The 20,114-nt window shown below is 35.6% G+C and overlaps 1 protein-coding gene and 1 long non-coding RNA gene across 2 annotated transcripts; one reads left to right on the forward strand and one right to left on the reverse strand.

Moving 5' to 3' along the window:
• The first annotated feature begins 1,813 nt into the window (after positions 1-1,813).
• On the forward strand, positions 1,814-10,530 carry LOC123868985. Its single transcript, XR_006796785.1, has 3 exons — positions 1,814-1,826; positions 2,906-2,907; positions 10,024-10,530. It is a non-coding gene; the product is annotated as an uncharacterized LOC123868985 (long non-coding RNA).
• A 60-nt stretch (positions 10,531-10,590) lies between these two features.
• On the reverse strand, positions 10,591-17,636 carry LOC123869105. The gene is made up of 8 exons (XM_045911843.1): positions 17,562-17,636; positions 16,641-16,777; positions 14,569-14,648; positions 13,632-14,033; positions 13,100-13,501; positions 12,619-12,849; positions 12,114-12,335; positions 10,591-11,507 (listed from the first exon to the last, which is right to left on the reverse strand). Exons 1-8 carry the CDS (start codon positions 17,634-17,636, stop codon positions 11,296-11,298), a joined length of 1,761 nt encoding a protein of 586 aa, XP_045767799.1. The 3' UTR covers positions 10,591-11,295.
• Between the last annotated feature and the right edge of the window lie 2,478 nt (positions 17,637-20,114).

A 20,114-nucleotide genomic window follows, 5' to 3' on the forward strand; every position in this document is an offset into this window, starting at 1 on the left:
GGTACCCCAGTGGTAAATTATTCTTTAAAAGCACTTGTAAGTTTATTTGAATAAATATTTATTCTCTTCTATTGGGATGTATCCCAGTCCCGCCATCCTAGACAGAACAGTATGTAAACAGTGAGCACGACTCTTCATATCCAAACTAGATGACCTTCTTGTTCCGATATACCACACACAGTGCAATCCTAGACAAAAAATCCTATTTCTTTACAAATAAAGACTATTTTCCCATAGCAATTCTTCATGTAACTTGTTGTACTTAGAATATGGCCGTAGCTAATTTAGGTAGCATTGTGCACCTCACAAGAGGCGTCTGAATTATAAGAATCTAAATTTAAAAAGATTTACCTACCTTTTACCTCAAGATTTCAACATCAAAAAAGCTCAAATGTAAATCTATTCGCTATTCAGTTCTCAAACATTATTATCACCGCTTAGCCTTTTCTGCCTTTAGAAATTAATTATTATTTTATTCATTAAGGTAAGTAAAGTTATGACAAATCACAATCAAATATGAGGATATTTTACTCGTAAATATTGTTTGTATCACTTTTTCCCTCTAATTATAATATTCCTTCAAGACAAGAGTGAATATGCATTTCTACGCAAGCGCGCTCCGTCTTAGGCTGCATCGTCAATTGCCATCAGGTCTGGCTGCAGCCAAGGGCTAGTCTATAAATAAATAAATAAAAGTAGACGGATGACGCGGCGGTTGCGATGTAGAAAAAAGTAGACGTTTAGTAATAGTAGTTAGCGCCCCGTAGCCTTTAGTAGCGGAAACTCTACACCCTTAAATACACCCCCGACGAAGATCTATAATACCTCGGTGGAGGATGGTCATGTACCAGATTTTCCATCATTTTCACTTCAATGCCTTGAGGCCCTAACTTCACCCTTGCCTTACAGCCTCGACTTCGCTTCGAACAGTAGTAATTATGGGACTTATTATCCTTGGAATAAGTATATTCGTTAACCATTAGTACAGACCCTTTCTCGGTTGTAATAAATTGGTAGTCCAATACTGAAAATTACAGAGAAAAAGCAGATTTTAGGTGAGACATTTCTTTGTTAAGGGTATCTTCTATATACTGGACTGCCTGAGAGACATCGAGATTAGGAACTCAAAGCGCAGACTAACTACTCCGTCGTGTTGTGGTTATGATGCGACAAATCGGTGCAGAGTCATTTTCATATTATTGACACATGCACTGCAATAGTCACTACCCCTAGACACTTGCGTTTCTCCAGCATACGCTGCGACAACGCGACGCGTACGCTGCGTTTACCTAGCACAGCGTTTGCGTAAGCGTGACAGGTTTAACGCAGCGTCTAGGTTATAAAGCAGCGCGTGCGTCGCGTTGTTGCTTGTTGTCTACACTGCGCATGCGTTTCACGAACGTCTACACTGGATAAACGCTAGTGCGTAGGGTTTCTTACTCACCTCGTGTCGTTCTGGTCCAATTGGTCGATGGTCAAACATCTTGTAATTTCACTCTGGCTCTACGTGATATTTCTTTTTTGGAGCAATATTGATTGCTGTCAGTAAAAACTAACAAATTACATGTACTTACTTATCATTTATTCTCGGGCAATTCAAAATTATACTTAACACAAATTATACACATTTATGTAAAGCGATGAAATCTCCTTCGCACTGCATAACCACGCATGTTTTTATGGAAACATTACATAGCTAATGTTGGTTTTAATGCTCAAGTGCAGGAAACGTCGGGATAAACAACTCTTAGTTGTATGTAACCTTCTTTGTATCTTTCTTTCTTTCTTTCTAAATAGTAAAAAATATATAAAAAGAATAGTTAGACGTTTTTAAAACTTATATTAGCTCCATAGTAGCAAGAAACTTAAGAGGACAATCTCAAGTACACTCCCGTCGATGACCTATAAAAGTTCGGAGGAGGATGGTCATGAACCAGATTTTCCATCACCTTCACCTCAATGCCTTGAGGCCCTAACTTCACCCTTGCCTTGCAACCACGGTTTTTCTTGGAACAGTAGTAATTTTGGGACTTACTATCCTTGGAATAAGTGTACTCGTTAACCATTAGTACAAACCCTTTCCCGGTTTTGATAAATTTGTAGTCTAATCCTGAAAATAACATAAAAAAATTGTACTTACTTAAGAGTAACTTTAGTGTTTATGGCATTTTTCAAAGAGTCCTGACAGACTGAAAGATACCGGGATTAGAAACTCAATGTCTCCAACAAACTGGCCCACCAGTTTGGCGGGTTAGTAATGTTAAGAACCTTGTAGAATTAATATGAATAATTTTGACGTGACAACGTCTTATAATTCGATAGAGCCGGCTGCACGCACGAAAAAACATGACTCATGCGGCGTTACCTCGCTCTGAGGTGTTCCATGTAAGGCTTGAAGTGCAAGCGAGAACGCATAACGAGCGACAAAGAAGCACAATCGGCCTTTGTTGTCAGTAAACCGACTTTACAGACAACCAATTTTTTTTTTAAATGTCGTAGTGTGGTGACTTGTGATGTAACTAATTTAGGTATATAGTTTCGGATAGAGTATGTTGCGTAGACCGTACTGGCTGCTATCCTGCCACCGGGTGGAATGGTTAGCTCGGAGCTCCACCTGGCTCGCAGAAATTATTGCAGAGATCGGATTGCAATTTCCTCCTAAGCCATAGGGGCGCCTCCTGATAGGCTCTGACCAAGGCATAGGATAACGTTCGGACGTGCAACAGTGGCGAGCGGAGTGAAGATTATAAAGACGCGCACACTGAACGGCGCTTCGTGGCGCTCTGATACACTGATGTGAGAAATGCTCTCCAATTGAATGATCACGATCTATCATCACGCTAGAGTGGGTAGCGACACTCCACGAAATAGATGATTTGTTTGAACCTTTAAGTTCGCATACAAGTTGTATGCATGTTGTATGCATGCATGACTGTACAAATGTACAGTCAAATCATAATCATCAGGTACAAAAGGTGGTAAAAAGAGTATACAATGAGTCCAATGTATTCAACCATTTCTGGCATGCAAATATTATATTTTTTAAACAAAGGCCGTTTAGCACCATAATGATCATATTCGCGTGGCACGGTTATGCACATGCGACAGGTGTGTGTGGCGTGTTTATAGAAAAAGGTCATAAGTGCGACAGATTTTTGGTGCAATAGTTTTGCGGAATTGCTACTCGATCGACCGTACATACAAATCAACTGATTTTGTGGTAAAATATCCTAAGTACTTTCTTAGTTTAAAAGTACATAGGTATCCCAAAGATTCTGTAGGTACATCTCTAATTAACCCCCGACCCAAAAAGAGGGGTGTTATAAGTTTGACGTGTGTATCTGTGTGTCTGTGTATCTGTGTATCTGTCTGTGTCATCGTAGCGCCTAAACGAATGAACCGATTTTAATTTACTTTTTTTTGTTTGAAAGGTGGCTTGATCGAGAGTGTTGTTAGCTATAAAATTGGTTCAGCCGTTTAAAAGTTATCAGCTATTTTCTAGTTTTCTTGTAGAAAAGAAGGTTAGATAACCCTTAGGTTCATAATATTCAAGTGTCAATTGACAAATGTCAAGCTGTCAAGATGGACGTTGCCTAGATATACCTACATAATTATTTATTTGAAAAAGATTTGAAAATGATTTGTCGGGGGTGTTGAAAATTTTTAATTTACACTTGTTTATAATATTTAAATTAAAAAGGGGTAAAATAACAAAATTAAAATCAATAAGCGTAGTTTTTTAAATGAGGTTTGTAATTTGTAAAATATTAATTTTATCTTTAAAAAAAATTAATTAGAAATCTTAACAGTTATAACTTCACATAAAACCCAGAGGGTAACCGGAAGTACCTCGGCGGTAGGTGGTGATGGATTAAAAACGACTTATCCTTCACTATGAGGCCATTCGCATCCAATTTCAGTCTTGCTCTGCACGCCTGGTTTTTCTTTGAGCAGTAGAAATGGTTCTGAGACTTGCTATGTCTACCGAAAGTGTAGCCGTTTAACATAAGTAAAGAAGCCTTGGTCGTGTTGATAAACTTGTAATTAACTGAAATAAAACAATACAAATCTATTTTGGTAGGTGTAACTTACATACATTCACGCGCGTGAACTTTGCTTGTGATTCAATGTGTACAGTCAAAAGCCGTAACTCGTTTAGCACCTTAATGGTCATATTCGCATGGCACGGTTATGCACATATGTGAGGTGTGTATAGAAATAGGAAAAGGTCATAAGTGCGACAGGTTTTTGATGCAATAGTTTCGCGGAATTGCTTCTCCAATTCTCAGGCCGACCATATATATATATATATATATGCATACCTATTACCTATGCATACTGGGTCAGTGTGTGTGTCGGAGCATTCAGTCACAAGCGCGCGCACTCCCATTCACGCGCATGAACTTTGCTTTTGATTACATGTGAACATACATTAAGTACTGCGTCTGTGTGTGATCGGGGCGGTCAGTCGCTAACTCACGCACCACTCCCATTCACGCGCGTGAACTTTGCTTGTGATTACATGTGAACATACATTAAGTACTGCGTCTGTGTGTGATCGGAGCGGTCAGTCGCTAACTCACGCACCACTCCCATTCACGCGCGTGAACTTTGCTTGTGATTACATGTGAACATACATTAAGTACTGCGTCTGTGTGTGATCGGAGCGGTCAGTCGCTAACTCACGCACATTCAATATGACACTCAACTTCACACAACCAAAGACATAACGTGAGTGGGTTTCAATAAGTTCTGAGATTTTCTAAAGCCAATTAAATTTTTTTTCACATAGTTCACATAGATTAATATAAAGTAAGTTATTTACTTCATATCATATATCATTATATAAGATCAAAGTCAATGGATGTATGATAATAAAACTTACAACAGTTTTTTTTTTTTTTTGATTTAATGAATGCATTAATTTTAATGTTTAAACTATCGTAAGTGGTTTCCTTTATATGTATAGAATGTTACGGCAATACCCACGTATTTAGTCGGTGCAAGCCCGACTAGTTTTGAACTCATCCGGGGTCCTTTTTCATAGGGACTACGTATACATCACACTTCACGTAACAATGCATTAATTACTTAATTAATTACTGATTATTATGAAATACACTCGCTGCCACATGCGTCGATACTTAACGATTGATACTTTTTCAGGAAGTAGTGTTTGTACTTTGTATCTACCTATACAATAGAATTAGATACTATATAGCGCATTGTCTCACGACACGAGCTGTGGTGGGTTGGGTGACCTCAGTCCGGCAGTCGGCAGTCAGGTGCGGTGTGGATTGGACGTGCGCCTGCGCTCAAGCTGCGTGTAGTACCTAGCGAGTCAGTGAACCACCCATACTTATAACTGCTGCACTTCGTGGTGATCGCGATCAAGCATTGTACACAGGAACTTATTGTAGTTCTTAAGACGATAATTTAATATACGTCCCAGAATCCGTAATATAATAATTCGGCGGGGGGTGTTCGTGGATCAATGATTTAACCATCAGATTTCCATGTTCGTCCAACTTGACACCAGCTTTGCACCCTTGGTCTTTTTTGGAACAGTAGTAGTTCTGAGTGTTTCCACGTTTAGAATACGTGTATTTGTTGAACATTAGCAAACTTCCTCCTTTCCTTGTTCTAATGAACTGGTATTCAAATGGACCTGAAACACGGTAAACTGATGTTAGCGCCCCCTATTTTTGTTAAGATGCTGTCAAAGGTTGATAACAAATGGCGCTCACCACTTGAGGCAGGGTTTTCACGTTGACCAATCAGAAGGCATCTTGCACTCTCTGTGAGGCCCCCATTTAGAAACACTACCGCGGCTGTCGGAAATTAGTTGTGCGCGATTCTGGTCGCGATTTTAAATGACTTAAATCTCTAAATGTTTGTACGAAAGCTATGCTGGTAGTACTGTCATCAAACAAGCTAACAGATTAAATTATAGTCTTTGAAAATAGTTGATGAATGATAGTTGAATTAAAACAAAACTTAATGATCATTATAAAATAAAAGGTTATGGTGAAAGTAAAACATCAAAATTAATTTTCTATAGTTTTTTTTTTATGTCAGTTCCGCACTTCAAGTTCCTATAATAAAATCAACGTACTTATTAATACTATCCAGTTCCAACGGTGTCTGTACATAATTTATAAGCTATGAAGATAGCTTTAAATAATATCCCGTGGATGTCACAGCATATTGCGGCGGTGGATGTTTGTGTTGTGAGTCGTGCGACAGAATCCTGCCGTCCGCGTCCAGTTTGACCCTGGCCTTACAACGCTGATCCTTCTTCGAGCAATAATAGTTCATCGTTTTGCTATGCTTTGAATAGGTGTAACCGTTTAACATTAGCAAACGGCCGCCTTTTCTTGTGTCTATAAATTGGTAATGCATATCTGAAACAAAAGGCATTTGAAACATTTCTCAAACGAGTTCAAACTTGAGATTATTATTTGCATTAACTAGCATTAAAACTTGAAGAAGTTATAGTTCGCAACAGGTCAACATGGCAAACGGGGTATGAGGCGAGGGGATGACCCACGCACCCGCACCTCACCCGCACTATTCCGCACCGGGTTGACGCGGGGGCTCATGTTCATTAATTAGTATGAATTCATTTCAAATCATTAAATAGTAGAACTAGGCGCCATCCGAATTTCATCGTCAATCGTGACAAATTCATTGTCACGATTGCTAACTTCTGCAAGAAACTTGCCAGTGGAGACTTTGCTGTTTTTAACTCTCAACCCAAAAAGAGGGGTGTTATAAGTTTGAGTTGTGTATCTGTGTATCTGTTTATCTGTGTATCTGTCTGTGGCATCGTAGCTCCTAAACGAATGAACCGATTTTAATTTAGTTTTTTTGTTTGAAAGGTAGCTTGATCGAGAGTGTTCTTAGCTATAATCGAAGAAAATCGGTTCAGCCGTTTGAAACTTATCAGCTCTTTTCTAGTTTTCTTATAGAGGTTTTTGAGTCGGGGGTTTTTTAAATTTTGAGTTATATTTCGTGGTTTTTAGAGACGGGTACGTACCAAGGCATACAGCATCATGCTGAGCTGGAACCTTTTTTGGGTTGTGCCACAAATGACACATATTAGCTTTAACGCTCAAGTGGGGCAAGCGCAATGATAACCAACTATTAGGTTTATCATGTGATATGCGAAACAACTCGATACTTGAAGTGTAGAAACAAGCAAGTTACATGAATGGTGGTCATGATGATTAGACTTTGGTGCGAGACGACACAACGAAGTTGTCATCGGTAAAATCCAACTACCCCCACCATCCATTTTTATTGGGTCGAAATACGAGATTATTTTGGATTCATAGATATTACAATAGCAATGAAGCGGGTGATTTAAAAAATTGGAGATCATAAAAATGCAAATTACTATAATATTATTATGACACAATTACTGATTACACTATTTTTTCCATGTACTACACTTACGAAAAAAATCATGTTATATAAATCAATTATCTTTCCTAAGCTTTTGTAAAAAAACTCATAGAATGGCACGAGAGATTATAACTAGCTATACAATATGCATCAGACCAAATAAACTATAAAATACTTAACTAAGTATAAGGTAACTAGAAAACGCTAATTTAACCTATCCTGCCTTCTCATCATCCCATACAGCGCCTATTTCAACCTTCTAACCAACAGTAAAATTACATTAATGTTAAATCACATTTATCTATATAAATTAAAACGATACCCAAAAGACTTACCGAATAAACAGCAAGACAAGATAACTCTCACACTAACCCACACACAGCACCCTTTCACAACTTACTCTTTCAAATGACAAGACGCAATGCATTTCCGACCAATTTTTTAGTCTCCTCTATCTTTCTCGCTATCACAATAGCCATTCAGCTTTTAAAATCCGCGCACAATTGGTATTGGTAAATACAATCATGCCTACCAATCTCGCAGGAATACCAACATAAAAATAGTATTGCCATACTTGTCGAAATCATCTAGCCAAACATGAAATTTAAAAAAATTTGCTACGAAGAAATCTTCAAATATGATCCATCGCCACTCCTCGCATACTTCGGTGGCCTGTGATTATGGTAATCCTTGATTGATTCCACTCTTCCGTCGCAACCCAGTTTGATCCTACATTTGCAGTGGCTGTCCTTCTTCGAACAGTAGAACATGCGTTTCGCGTGGTTGTTCTGTGAAAATGTGTATCCATTGAACATTAGTAATTGTTTCCCACGGAGGGACGGTATGAACTTGTAGCTGAAATAACCTGAAAAGTAGTTATATTTACAGTTGCCTGTTTATCAGTCTAGTTGGTGCAGTTGGAATACAGTAAATAATAAAAATACATACATATACATACATATATAAATACATAAATAAATACAGTAAATAATAATAATAAAAAATAATAAAAAGTTGGAATACAGTTGACACACTGCAGCACAATAATTGTCAACTTACTGCGCAATGCGCATGCAGTTCACACTTCACACTATATGCTCGATTTTAAAAGAGTAGACATTCTTTTTTTTTTGTATAATTAGATAAAGTGATCAGTAGAGACCGGATTATATGCATTTGCATATTCGCATATGCATTTGCATATTTTAGCCATTCTCAGGGGTAATAGCAAATTTTACGTAAGATCTAGTTATGATGCATATTATCGGTACATTTACAATATTTTTTACTCATTCTGCGTTCCGAAATGCGACCAATATCGGTCACAAAATATAAGGGCTTAGCTATGGAGTAATAATTGTGACTTTTTACTGCATTTTTCAAAATTTGTGTCAAATTGATAGTTTCATTAATGGGACGGCAGAACTTTTGGCAGAAACTATAAGTGCTAACATAGCACCCAAGTTCAAATTCTGCCCAGTTACCTCAGTGGATGTGGAGCGAACCTTTTCCAGTTACAAAAATATTCTAAATGATCGTAGACACAATCGAATTAGAAAAATGTTTGATTGCTTTTTTTAACGTCATATAATGTTACTATACCTATTATCGCCTATCCAAAAATAATTTACTAATTATAATGTCGTATTTTGAAATAAAAAAAATGAATACTTACTTTTCTCTTTTTTATGGGGATTCTTAAAATTTATCATTTCATTTTGCATATTCTGCCAATTTTCGTGCATATTTCAAGGATTTTGATGCATATTTGCATGCATATTAAGCTTTTTATGTTGCATATAATCCGGTCTCCAGTGATCAGTGTCCTTTTTAAGTCGGGACTCCTAAGGTCGATCTTTAGTTGTAACTTTATTGCAAACAAACATTTTAGCTAATTAAAGGGCTTCCGAGACGGTTAAACGGCTTGATGGCAAGCATTAAGTTTGTTTTGCTTGCTGAAGCAGTTCTACGATAGGTATATAGTGCGATTCAGATTTTCGTGTTCTACTTGAGCTTCAGCTGTAAGGTACTCGTGCTGCCATCTAGTGAAAGCGTCGTGAGTGGCGACTGGCTTAGGTTCGTATTGAAGTCAGTTGATCGATGTGTTGGTATGAGTGAGAAGCGCCCTCTATTTGCAACTGTTGTGACCGTCACACGCCCGTCGAGCAGCTTGAGCCAGTTAGAAGCACTTTTCTCATTTCTCGAACACTGGCCGAATGTCGAGTCGAGCAAAAATATAAAATCGTGTTAATCACGGACAAGTACGTAAATGTTTGACTCAAGCATCTAGCAAACTTTGTTCGACATGCTTGACTCAAGCAAAAATCTCGTGCTTACCTTCCGTCCTGGAAGTCCGTCTCGGAAGCCATTTACAGGATTTATTGGCCAGTACTTCATAACGATGAGGAAGAAGGAAAAGACAAGTATACATTTCGGAAAATATATATTTTATAACTTGTAAAACTGACCAGAAGAGGCCTGCATATAGAACGTCAGTGGTGGGTGTTTGTGGGTGTAATCAGCGCTGACTATTCTTCCATTTTTATCTAGTTTCACCCTCGCTTTACACTTGGCCTTCTGGTTCTTAGAGCAATAATAGTTGTTCGACGATTTCAGCTGGGAATACGTGTAACCGTTTCTCATCAGTAAATATTTACCCCTTTGCGTGGGTATAAATTGATACCCATGGTCTGAAACTTATACGAATGTAATTTAATAAATGGAAAATTATTTTTAATGGCCCCATAAGTTGCCTCCATGAAATACATACTTTTCATTTACACTTATTTTGTCCAGGAGCAATAACGCACGTGGGGTTCCACTCGAATGTGTAAGACAGTATAAATTTTGAAAAATATTTATTATTTTATAACTTGTAAAACTGTCCAGAAGAGGTCTGCACATACGTCGGTGGCGGGTGTTTGTGGGTGTAATCAGAGTTGACTATCCTTCCATATTCATCTAGTTTCACCCTCGCCCTGCAATTGGCCGATTGTTTCTTAGAGCAATAATAGTTGTTTGACAATTTCATCTGGGAATACGTGTAACCGTTTATCATCAGCAAATGTTTACCCCTTTGCGTGGGTATAAATTGATAGCCATTCTCTGAAAATTGATCAAAAATGATTTCATGAATGTGACAAGATTTTTAAACGCCCCATAAGTTAAAATGAAATACTTAAATATTTTTTATTATCATTTATTTCATACAGGAAACGCGCGTACATTGCGCTCGAAAGTATCGTATGGAAGTATTAGAAGAGTACACGAGCGATACACAGACAAAACAATAAAAAAATATTTTCCCTGAGAATTCCGCCACATTTACTTGCTTAGCTATATAATAACTGGTCATTATCGGCTTTTATGCATCCACTGTTGGACTTGGACCTCTTTTAAGTAGAGTCAGTATTTTCTATTCCGAATTTCCTACGGCATTCTTAATAGGTATTTAACTTTGTTAAATAAAATTCTAATAATTTACTATTGTTTGAATAAATATCTCGATAGTAGCACGAAGTCTTTATTTAGTAATTAATACATATTACATAATATAGGTAAGTACAATAACATTTAAATAACTAGACGAGTACAATTAGTATAGTCCTTTAAATTATCGACCCGAAATATCCTTTAAATTATCGAGTTTCTAATAAAAGTTATATTTAAATAATTTAAAGTTGTATTATCATAATTTTTTATTCGTGGAACTAGATAACGGAGACACAAATCGATATCTGGTATAGTTTTAGATCTACAACAATAAAATATAATACTAGTAGTATGTTTCTTATCTACAATACAATATGTCGTTAAACAACGAAGAAGTGTACCTACGAGTAAGTTAATTTTAACTTAGCCTACCAACTTCTTACACTAATTTTCACTTTATTCTTCCATGTTTTTAAGAATTTCCGCATCGGATTCTGTTTGCACTGGCTCTGGTTTCGTTTGACATTCCAGAACGTGCTGAATTAATACAGAATCCCATTTTTCTTCTGTGCATTCGAGAACTACGTCACATCTCGAACACTTGAGTTTTGTAGTGTCGTCGTCATCCAAACTCAAGAATGCTATTTCAACGCTTGACGCACCTGGATCTAGAAATAACATTGCTTTTAATTTAAAAAGCCAAAAATAAATATACACTGAGATAACTTGCTTCCAGTTCCCGGAGACAAACATGGTTTTTTTTTAAATTCATTAGATATAGAATTAGATAAGCGCTCGACCACTATTACACCTGATGGAAAGTGATGATGTAGCCTTAGATGAGACGCGTTTACCTAGAAGATGCCTATTTATTCTTGTTTTAAAGATACCCGGATTGTAACTGGTAGGAAACACAGATCGTGGACGAGTATAGATTTTATACCAGAAAAGGCTTATATGGCATTCAAAAGAGCAAAATCTGGCTAGAAGATAGAACTTGATAACCTATTAATAATCTAAATAATTAATAATAAAATAAATAGTTACTTAATATCCTAATCATATTACAAATGTGAAATTTTGTACGTTTAGACGTTTGTTACTCCTTCACGCCACAATGGCTGAACCGATTTGGCTGAAATTTGTAAAGCTTATACCCTGATTAACGCATAGGCTGCTTTTCATTTCGGAAGAAATCCCTCGGGATTTAAAAAAAAAACCTGTGGATAACGCGGTCTAAGTCACGGGCATCATTGCCACAGAATAATTATTACCTTCTGATCCACATGCTGCAGAGCTAATCATTTTTTCCGTTTCTAAGCCTTCGTACTTCATAATTAAATCAAATTGTTTCTTGTGGACATTAGCAATGTGCCTTTTCAGATTGCCGACGCTTTTTGGATATACGGCGACAGATTTTTGACAAAACATACATTTGTACACTCGATCTTGTTCAACCATTTCAAAGAAATTCCAAAAACAGGATTTGGTCATACCTAAAAATAAAAACTGAGTATTATTATTCCAAGTCACTTAAATATCGTGTTTATTTAAGTTCTATTTGTTGTTATTTTCGCATTAAAAAAAATTCGATAATGCTGTTCAAATCTCAGAAGCTTAGGTATACTATTGGATTAAATCTTACACTCCTACATACACCCCTGATCTGATAAACCATGTTTTACTATTAAATTCAATCTTCCTTTATACTGTTGATATCTATAGTCTCAAATACACTAAGCAGTTTATTTTATGCTCAAGTATTATAAAGGTACTTACGTGTTCCGACTGCACTATTTTCGCATAGATTTTTTATCCTCAATTCTTCGTCGACGATAGACTCCTGAGGTATCGGATTTTCTTTAAGATAAATATCTGGATGTTTATTTCTAATGTGCCGATGTATATTCATGTTCAAAATTTTGTGACAAATTCTGCACATTATCAATTTATGATTTATTTTACGATAATATTTTCGTGTCCAACTCCAATTTTTCCGGTCAATATTCCCTTAAAATTATTAAATCGCATAAATTATAAAACATTTAAAATATATGTGAATTGTACTTACCAACTTACTAAGTGGTTAATTACTTCACAGTAAATACTTCAATGAGTAAGTAATTAACAACTTAATAATACAAACTACTATAATAAAGCATTGTTATTTAAATACCAGTCTCTAAATCTGCAAACAGATTTTAGATTGATGATTAACAATTGCTTTTGAGTAATATATATTGAGTACAAAGAAACTTACGATTTGCCACTTTTTCTGCAAGTGCGAGAGATTGTTCAGTCTCATTCACATCGTATATATCAGCTAGGCTTTCATCTATGTTAGATTCAAGTGCCTCGTCATCCTGTGCATTGTCTTTGGTTACTATTTTATCAACCTCTTTGATATAGAATATTTCTTTTACAGCATTTTCAGTTACTTTAAGGTTAGTTTCGTCACTTCCAACTTCTTTAGTGGTTGCCTTCGAACAAGTTTCACTTAAGTAAACATCATGGTGTTTATTTTTAATATGTCGATGTATGTTACCATTATTAACATTGCTGAAAATTCCTCTACAAAGTACACATTTAATGGATTTATCACTTTTGCGATAATATTTTCGTGTCCAACTGTAATATTTCCGTTTATACGAAGTATCACGTTCTAAAATTATAAAAAAGACTAAATTATGAGTAGCATAGTTATTAATTACTTAACAATCATGTATTCATTCATAAAGTTATAGTAAAATAAGCATTTTACTACAATTGTAGAAAAGTACAAAAGTTCTTACGTTTTCGTGTGTTCATAAATAATGTAACAGATTGTCCTGTCTTATCCACATCAGGTTTTCTATTTAGACTGTTATGAAAATTAGATTCGACTGCAGCACCATCTTTAACTTGATTATTTTCTTTCGATGCTATTTTATGTGATTTTTTAATTAATTCGTGTTCTATAGCTTTATCAGTTTCTTCATCGCTAGAATCGTCATTTTCTGTTGACGCTTTTGGCTTATTCTCAGTAAAATAAACAAAAGGATGTTTTAATCTTATGTGGCGGTGTATGTTGCCAGTACTACCACAGGATATTCTCAATAAACGGTTACAAAGTTTACATTTTATACATTTTTCATTTACTCTGAAATAGTACTTTCGTGTCCAACTCCTCCAACGTTTTCGATCGTCTTTATTTCCTAAAATTGTAAAAAAAAAAATATTTTTTAAAGCTTGACTTAACTTAACTTCCCGCCCTACTTAATTAGTTTCTAATAAGTACTTAATTCCTAAAATAGTATTATAAAAGTTCTAATATGCGTTTGTCTTTGTAACTAGTGCAGTGTGACGATCGCTATCACCTCTGATTGGCCGATACTCTTCCGCTATCAGCTGAAATGCATTGTAAGAGCAAGAATACCATAAATTTGGCCAATCACAACGATTGAGATTGTAATAATATAATTTATGCATCTTTTCCGTAAACATTTACTTACTTCTGCTTACGTCTTCCACAATAACTTTTTTTACGTATTCAAGCCCATTTTTGCCAATTTTGAAAGAATGTCAGCCAATAATACCAGCTTCCCACGGAGCGTGATATTGCGGATGGACACAGGCCTGCCCGCACTGACGCACCGTGGCATTATCGCCATTTTTGCAGCTTTTCCGTAATCGACCAGCTGAACATTTACTTACTTCTGTATGTAAATGTTCAGCTGTACATTTACTTACTTCTGTGTTCTTCCACAATAACTTTTTCGTGTTCTCGTGAATGCTCTTCATAAGCTGCCGGGTGACACTGGAGTAGGTGTCTGTATATTTTTTAACCGACTTCAAAAAAGGAGGAGGTTCTCAATTCGTCGGAATCTTTTTTTTTTAATGTATGCTCTCCGATTACGCAAAGACGCCTGGACCGATTTGGACCTATATTTTTTGTTTGAAAGGTTATACCTACTTGGGTCTCGTATAAAGGTGAACATCTGATGAATATCTTCGGTGATGGAGAACAGAACTCCTCAATGGATAAGAGTAAATTGCTCGCGATCAGTGTAATAGCTTAGTAAAGAGCAGGTTTTTAACTAGGCATAGCATATTTTAGTCCAGTGGGGCCACTAAAAATTGTGAAATAAAAAAAAATCAATAAATAAAACAAAACCGACTTCAATAACCACGAACACTAAAAAGTAAAAAATATTTTTTGTTTCTACACGTGTAATGTATGTATGAAGTCAGACGAGCTTCACACTTAGATTTCTAGTTTCTTTTATTATGCTCGCTCGACTTCATACATACATTACACGTGTGGAAACAAAATTATTCCTCAGTCCAGTGATCAAGCAGAGGTTGCAAGACGAAAGGCCGTTTTTGTCAAAATAGTTTCAAATGTGATTTTTGTATCCGCCTTGAAAAAACACACTAATTAAATGACATGTTGTTATTAGGCCCATTCAGGGCCCATTTCAAGTTTGGATCGCGGCATAAAAAAGAAAGTATAAAATTTTAATTTTAATTAAAAAAAAAAACAATTAATTAATATTATAGTGCTCGCGTACCTGACGCTTTGAAGCGACGAATTAAGATGAGGAAAAAATAAAAGACTGCATAATTTTTGAAAAATATACAATGTATAATATCGTTTCATATATATATACATATTTTATAACTTGTAAAATTGTCATCACATCAGCCATTTATCTACATCTCTGTTAAAATTATAATATTTAAGTGCTTTATCATTCTGTACAGCACTGTTATCAGTAAACATTTTACTTTTTTTAATTTTTGACTTCTTTAGTTGTTCCTTTAATTTAGTTTCTCTAAAGTAAACATCATGATGTTTATATTTTAAATGCCGATTCACGTTGCCACCATTGCCAATTTTGAAAACTCTTTTACAAAGTGTGCATTTAGGGTATTTATCACTGACTTTGTGATAATACTTGCGTGCCCAGCCATGACATCTCGGCTTGTTCAAAGTATCACACTCTAAAATTATAAAAAATATGACCATATAAAAATTCACAATTTAAAATATATGTATGTATAATGTATATGTAATAAGTAAATATATATAAACAATACAAGTAAGTAAGAAATTAATTTTTCTATCAGTCGTAAGAATATATGTACAATTTTGCCAGATCTAGTTAACTATGCACAGTTAACGTTAATTTAAATTATTACACTAATTGTCAAAGTTGACATCACAAAATGGACTTTATACATAGCACCAGGCATAGATATTAGGTTCTAGAACATGTTGCAAAATTTCATGGACTTTAGTTACTTAATATTCAAATGAAATTGGAACTACATTTGTATGGAGCGAGTGACGGAGAGACCCCTCTTAATACCCATAACTAGCTATCCCTAATCAGTGTAACACATCTACAGCATACTAAAAAAATATCACTGTAGGGTGCTAAATAACTCTCATCAGGCCCATATCTAAAATTTAGCCAGGAATCGAACCTGACAACTTCCACTTATAAGACCACAATGCACACTATGGTATGGAGGTTTTTGTGTTTCGTTTAAATATAAATTCTTCTTCGTCCATCCATCCATCAGCCTGTACGCGTCCACTGCTGGACATAGGCCAAGAGCGCGCCACCAAACACGGTCCTCCGCCTTCCTCACCCACCCGCTCCCCGCCACCTTCTTCAGGTCATCGGACCAGCGGGCAGGAGGTCGTCCCACACTGTGCTTGCCCGTACGCTATTCTTCTTATCTTTCCTATATTATCTTTGACTTGACCTTAAAATGTATTGCTTGTTTTCATTTTTCAATGTGGAATCCCTCACAAAGTTTTTGATCTCATAATAACGCTCCCGTCGCTTTCTTTTAAACTCTTCATACTTTTCAGGGTTTCTTTTAATTCTTTCCCTGTATCTTTTTTGTTTTTCAGCTGACTTAGTTGTTGTTTTTCTATAATAGAAATCTGAAATATTTTTTTTTTATTCTATTACAAGTTAGCCTTTGCCTGTGGTCTCATCTGGTGGTAAATGATGACATAGTCTTTTTTTTTTATTCATAGTTTAAAATGGAAGTGGGCTAGCTTATTAAAACCCTTTAGGCCTAGGGGTTCCTACGTGGCATTGTCCTGGAACGGAAGCAGTGCTAATCATCACACTGTACAAAAGCAGTGTGCAAGTGAGAGGAAATTATTACTAAACCACAAGAGTAAATTTATACAACATGGATTTTGGACATTTATAAATAAAATGACAGCAGTTGTTTATAAAAATTTAATGAGTATTTAAACTTTAAAGTAAGTAAATAGGTACCTACCTATTTTAGTACCTAATTATAATTTTTTACTCATAATATTTCCCCTATAATATAAAATACAATTAATACATTAATATCACTTTATTTTGCTAGATACATAATATAATAGTATGAATTACTTAATAAAAGTAATTTCACATTTACTAGGACACATCGGAATCAGATCTTGACCTTGTAGTCATGTTGCATTAAAAAGTACAAAGTAAGTTTTTTTTTATAAATACGAATAATCAGATTCATAAATAACTTGGCAGGGTTGTTATAATATTAAGTAAATAAATAAAATCTAAATTTATGGGAATATTAAGTATACTTATTTTGCTGCAACTAGCTTACTATAACTAACTAGTCAATACTTAATAAAGAATAAAATCCTAGTATCGAATGACCAGCGACTAAATAGCCAATTTTGAAAGAATGTCAGCCAATAATACCAGCTTCCCACGGAGCGTGATATTGCGGATGGACACAGGCCTGCCCGCACTGACGCACCGTGGCATTATCGCCATTTTTGCAGCTTTTCCGTAATCGACCAGCTGAACATTTACTTACTTCTGTATGTAAATGTTCAGCTGTACATTTACTTACTTCTGTGTTCTTCCACAATAACTTTTTCGTGTTCTCGTGAATGCTCTTCATAAGCTGCCGGGTGACACTGGAGTAGGTGTCTGTATATTTTTTAACCGACTTCAAAAAAGGAGGAGGTTCTCAATTCGTCGGAATCTTTTTTTTTTAATGTATGCTCTCCGATTACGCAAAGACGCCTGGACCGATTTGGACCTATATTTTTTGTTTGAAAGGTTATACCTACTTGGGTCTCGTATAAAGGTGAACATCTGATGAATATCTTCGGTGATGGAGAACAGAACTCCTCAATGGATAAGAGTAAATTGCTCGCGATCAGTGTAATAGCTTAGTAAAGAGCAGGTTTTTAACTAGGCATAGCATATTTTAGTCCAGTGGGGCCACTAAAAATTGTGAAATAAAAAAAAATCAATAAATAAAACAAAACCGACTTCAATAACCACGAACACTAAAAAGTAAAAAATATTTTTTGTTTCTACACGTGTAATGTATGTATGAAGTCAGACGAGCTTCACACTTAGATTTCTAGTTTCTTTTATTATGCTCGCTCGACTTCATACATACATTACACGTGTGGAAACAAAATTATTCCTCAGTCCAGTGATCAAGCAGAGGTTGCAAGACGAAAGGCCGTTTTTGTCAAAATAGTTTCAAATGTGATTTTTGTATCCGCCTTGAAAAAACACACTAATTAAATGACATGTTGTTATTAGGCCCATTCAGGGCCCATTTCAAGTTTGGATCGCGGCATAAAAAAGAAAGTATAAAATTTTAATTTTAATTAAAAAAAAAAACAATTAATTAATATTATAGTGCTCGCGTACCTGACGCTTTGAAGCGACGAATTAAGATGAGGAAAAAATAAAAGACTGCATAATTTTTGAAAAATATACAATGTATAATATCGTTTCATATATATATACATATTTTATAACTTGTAAAATTGTCATCACATCAGCCATTTATCTACATCTCTGTTAAAATTATAATATTTAAGTGCTTTATCATTCTGTACAGCACTGTTATCAGTAAACATTTTACTTTTTTTAATTTTTGACTTCTTTAGTTGTTCCTTTAATTTAGTTTCTCTAAAGTAAACATCATGATGTTTATATTTTAAATGCCGATTCACGTTGCCACCATTGCCAATTTTGAAAACTCTTTTACAAAGTGTGCATTTAGGGTATTTATCACTGACTTTGTGATAATACTTGCGTGCCCAGCCATGACATCTCGGCTTGTTCAAAGTATCACACTCTAAAATTATAAAAAATATGACCATATAAAAATTCACAATTTAAAATATATGTATGTATAATGTATATGTAATAAGTAAATATATATAAACAATACAAGTAAGTAAGAAATTAATTTTTCTATCAGTCGTAAGAATATATGTACAATTTTGCCAGATCTAGTTAACTATGCACAGTTAACGTTAATTTAAATTATTACACTAATTGTCAAAGTTGACATCACAAAATGGACTTTATACATAGCACCAGGCATAGATATTAGGTTCTAGAACATGTTGCAAAATTTCATGGACTTTAGTTACTTAATATTCAAATGAAATTGGAACTACATTTGTATGGAGCGAGTGACGGAGAGACCCCTCTTAATACCCATAACTAGCTATCCCTAATCAGTGTAACACATCTACAGCATACTAAAAAAATATCACTGTAGGGTGCTAAATAACTCTCATCAGGCCCATATCTAAAATTTAGCCAGGAATCGAACCTGACAACTTCCACTTATAAGACCACAATGCACACTATGGTATGGAGGTTTTTGTGTTTCGTTTAAATATAAATTCTTCTTCGTCCATCCATCCATCAGCCTGTACGCGTCCACTGCTGGACATAGGCCAAGAGCGCGCCACCAAACACGGTCCTCCGCCTTCCTCACCCACCCGCTCCCCGCCACCTTCTTCAGGTCATCGGACCAGCGGGCAGGAGGTCGTCCCACACTGTGCTTGCCCGTACGCTATTCTTCTTATCTTTCCTATATTATCTTTGACTTGACCTTAAAATGTATTGCTTGTTTTCATTTTTCAATGTGGAATCCCTCACAAAGTTTTTGATCTCATAATAACGCTCCCGTCGCTTTCTTTTAAACTCTTCATACTTTTCAGGGTTTCTTTTAATTCTTTCCCTGTATCTTTTTTGTTTTTCAGCTGACTTAGTTGTTGTTTTTCTATAATAGAAATCTGAAATATTTTTTTTTTATTCTATTACAAGTTAGCCTTTGCCTGTGGTCTCATCTGGTGGTAAATGATGACATAGTCTTTTTTTTTTATTCATAGTTTAAAATGGAAGTGGGCTAGCTTATTAAAACCCTTTAGGCCTAGGGGTTCCTACGTGGCATTGTCCTGGAACGGAAGCAGTGCTAATCATCAC

The sequence above is a fragment of the Maniola jurtina genome, chromosome 10 (assembly GCF_905333055.1).
Source record: "Maniola jurtina chromosome 10, ilManJurt1.1, whole genome shotgun sequence".
Lineage (NCBI taxonomy): Eukaryota > Metazoa > Arthropoda > Insecta > Lepidoptera > Nymphalidae > Maniola > Maniola jurtina.

Excerpts from the sequence above, each read along its gene's own strand:
- LOC123869105 (XM_045911843.1), bottom strand. The coding sequence starts at position 17,636 with ATGGCGATAATGCCACGGTGCGTCAGTGCGGGCAGGCCTGTGTCCATC. Across the intron at positions 14,649-16,640 it reads ATTATGAGATCAAAAACTTT|ACACCTACTCCAGTGTCACC; the intron begins GTGAGGGATTCC and ends AAAAATATACAG. Across the intron at positions 12,336-12,618 it reads AAATAGTGCAGTCGGAACAC|GTATGACCAAATCCTGTTTT; the intron begins GTAAGTACCTTT and ends TTTTATTTTTAG.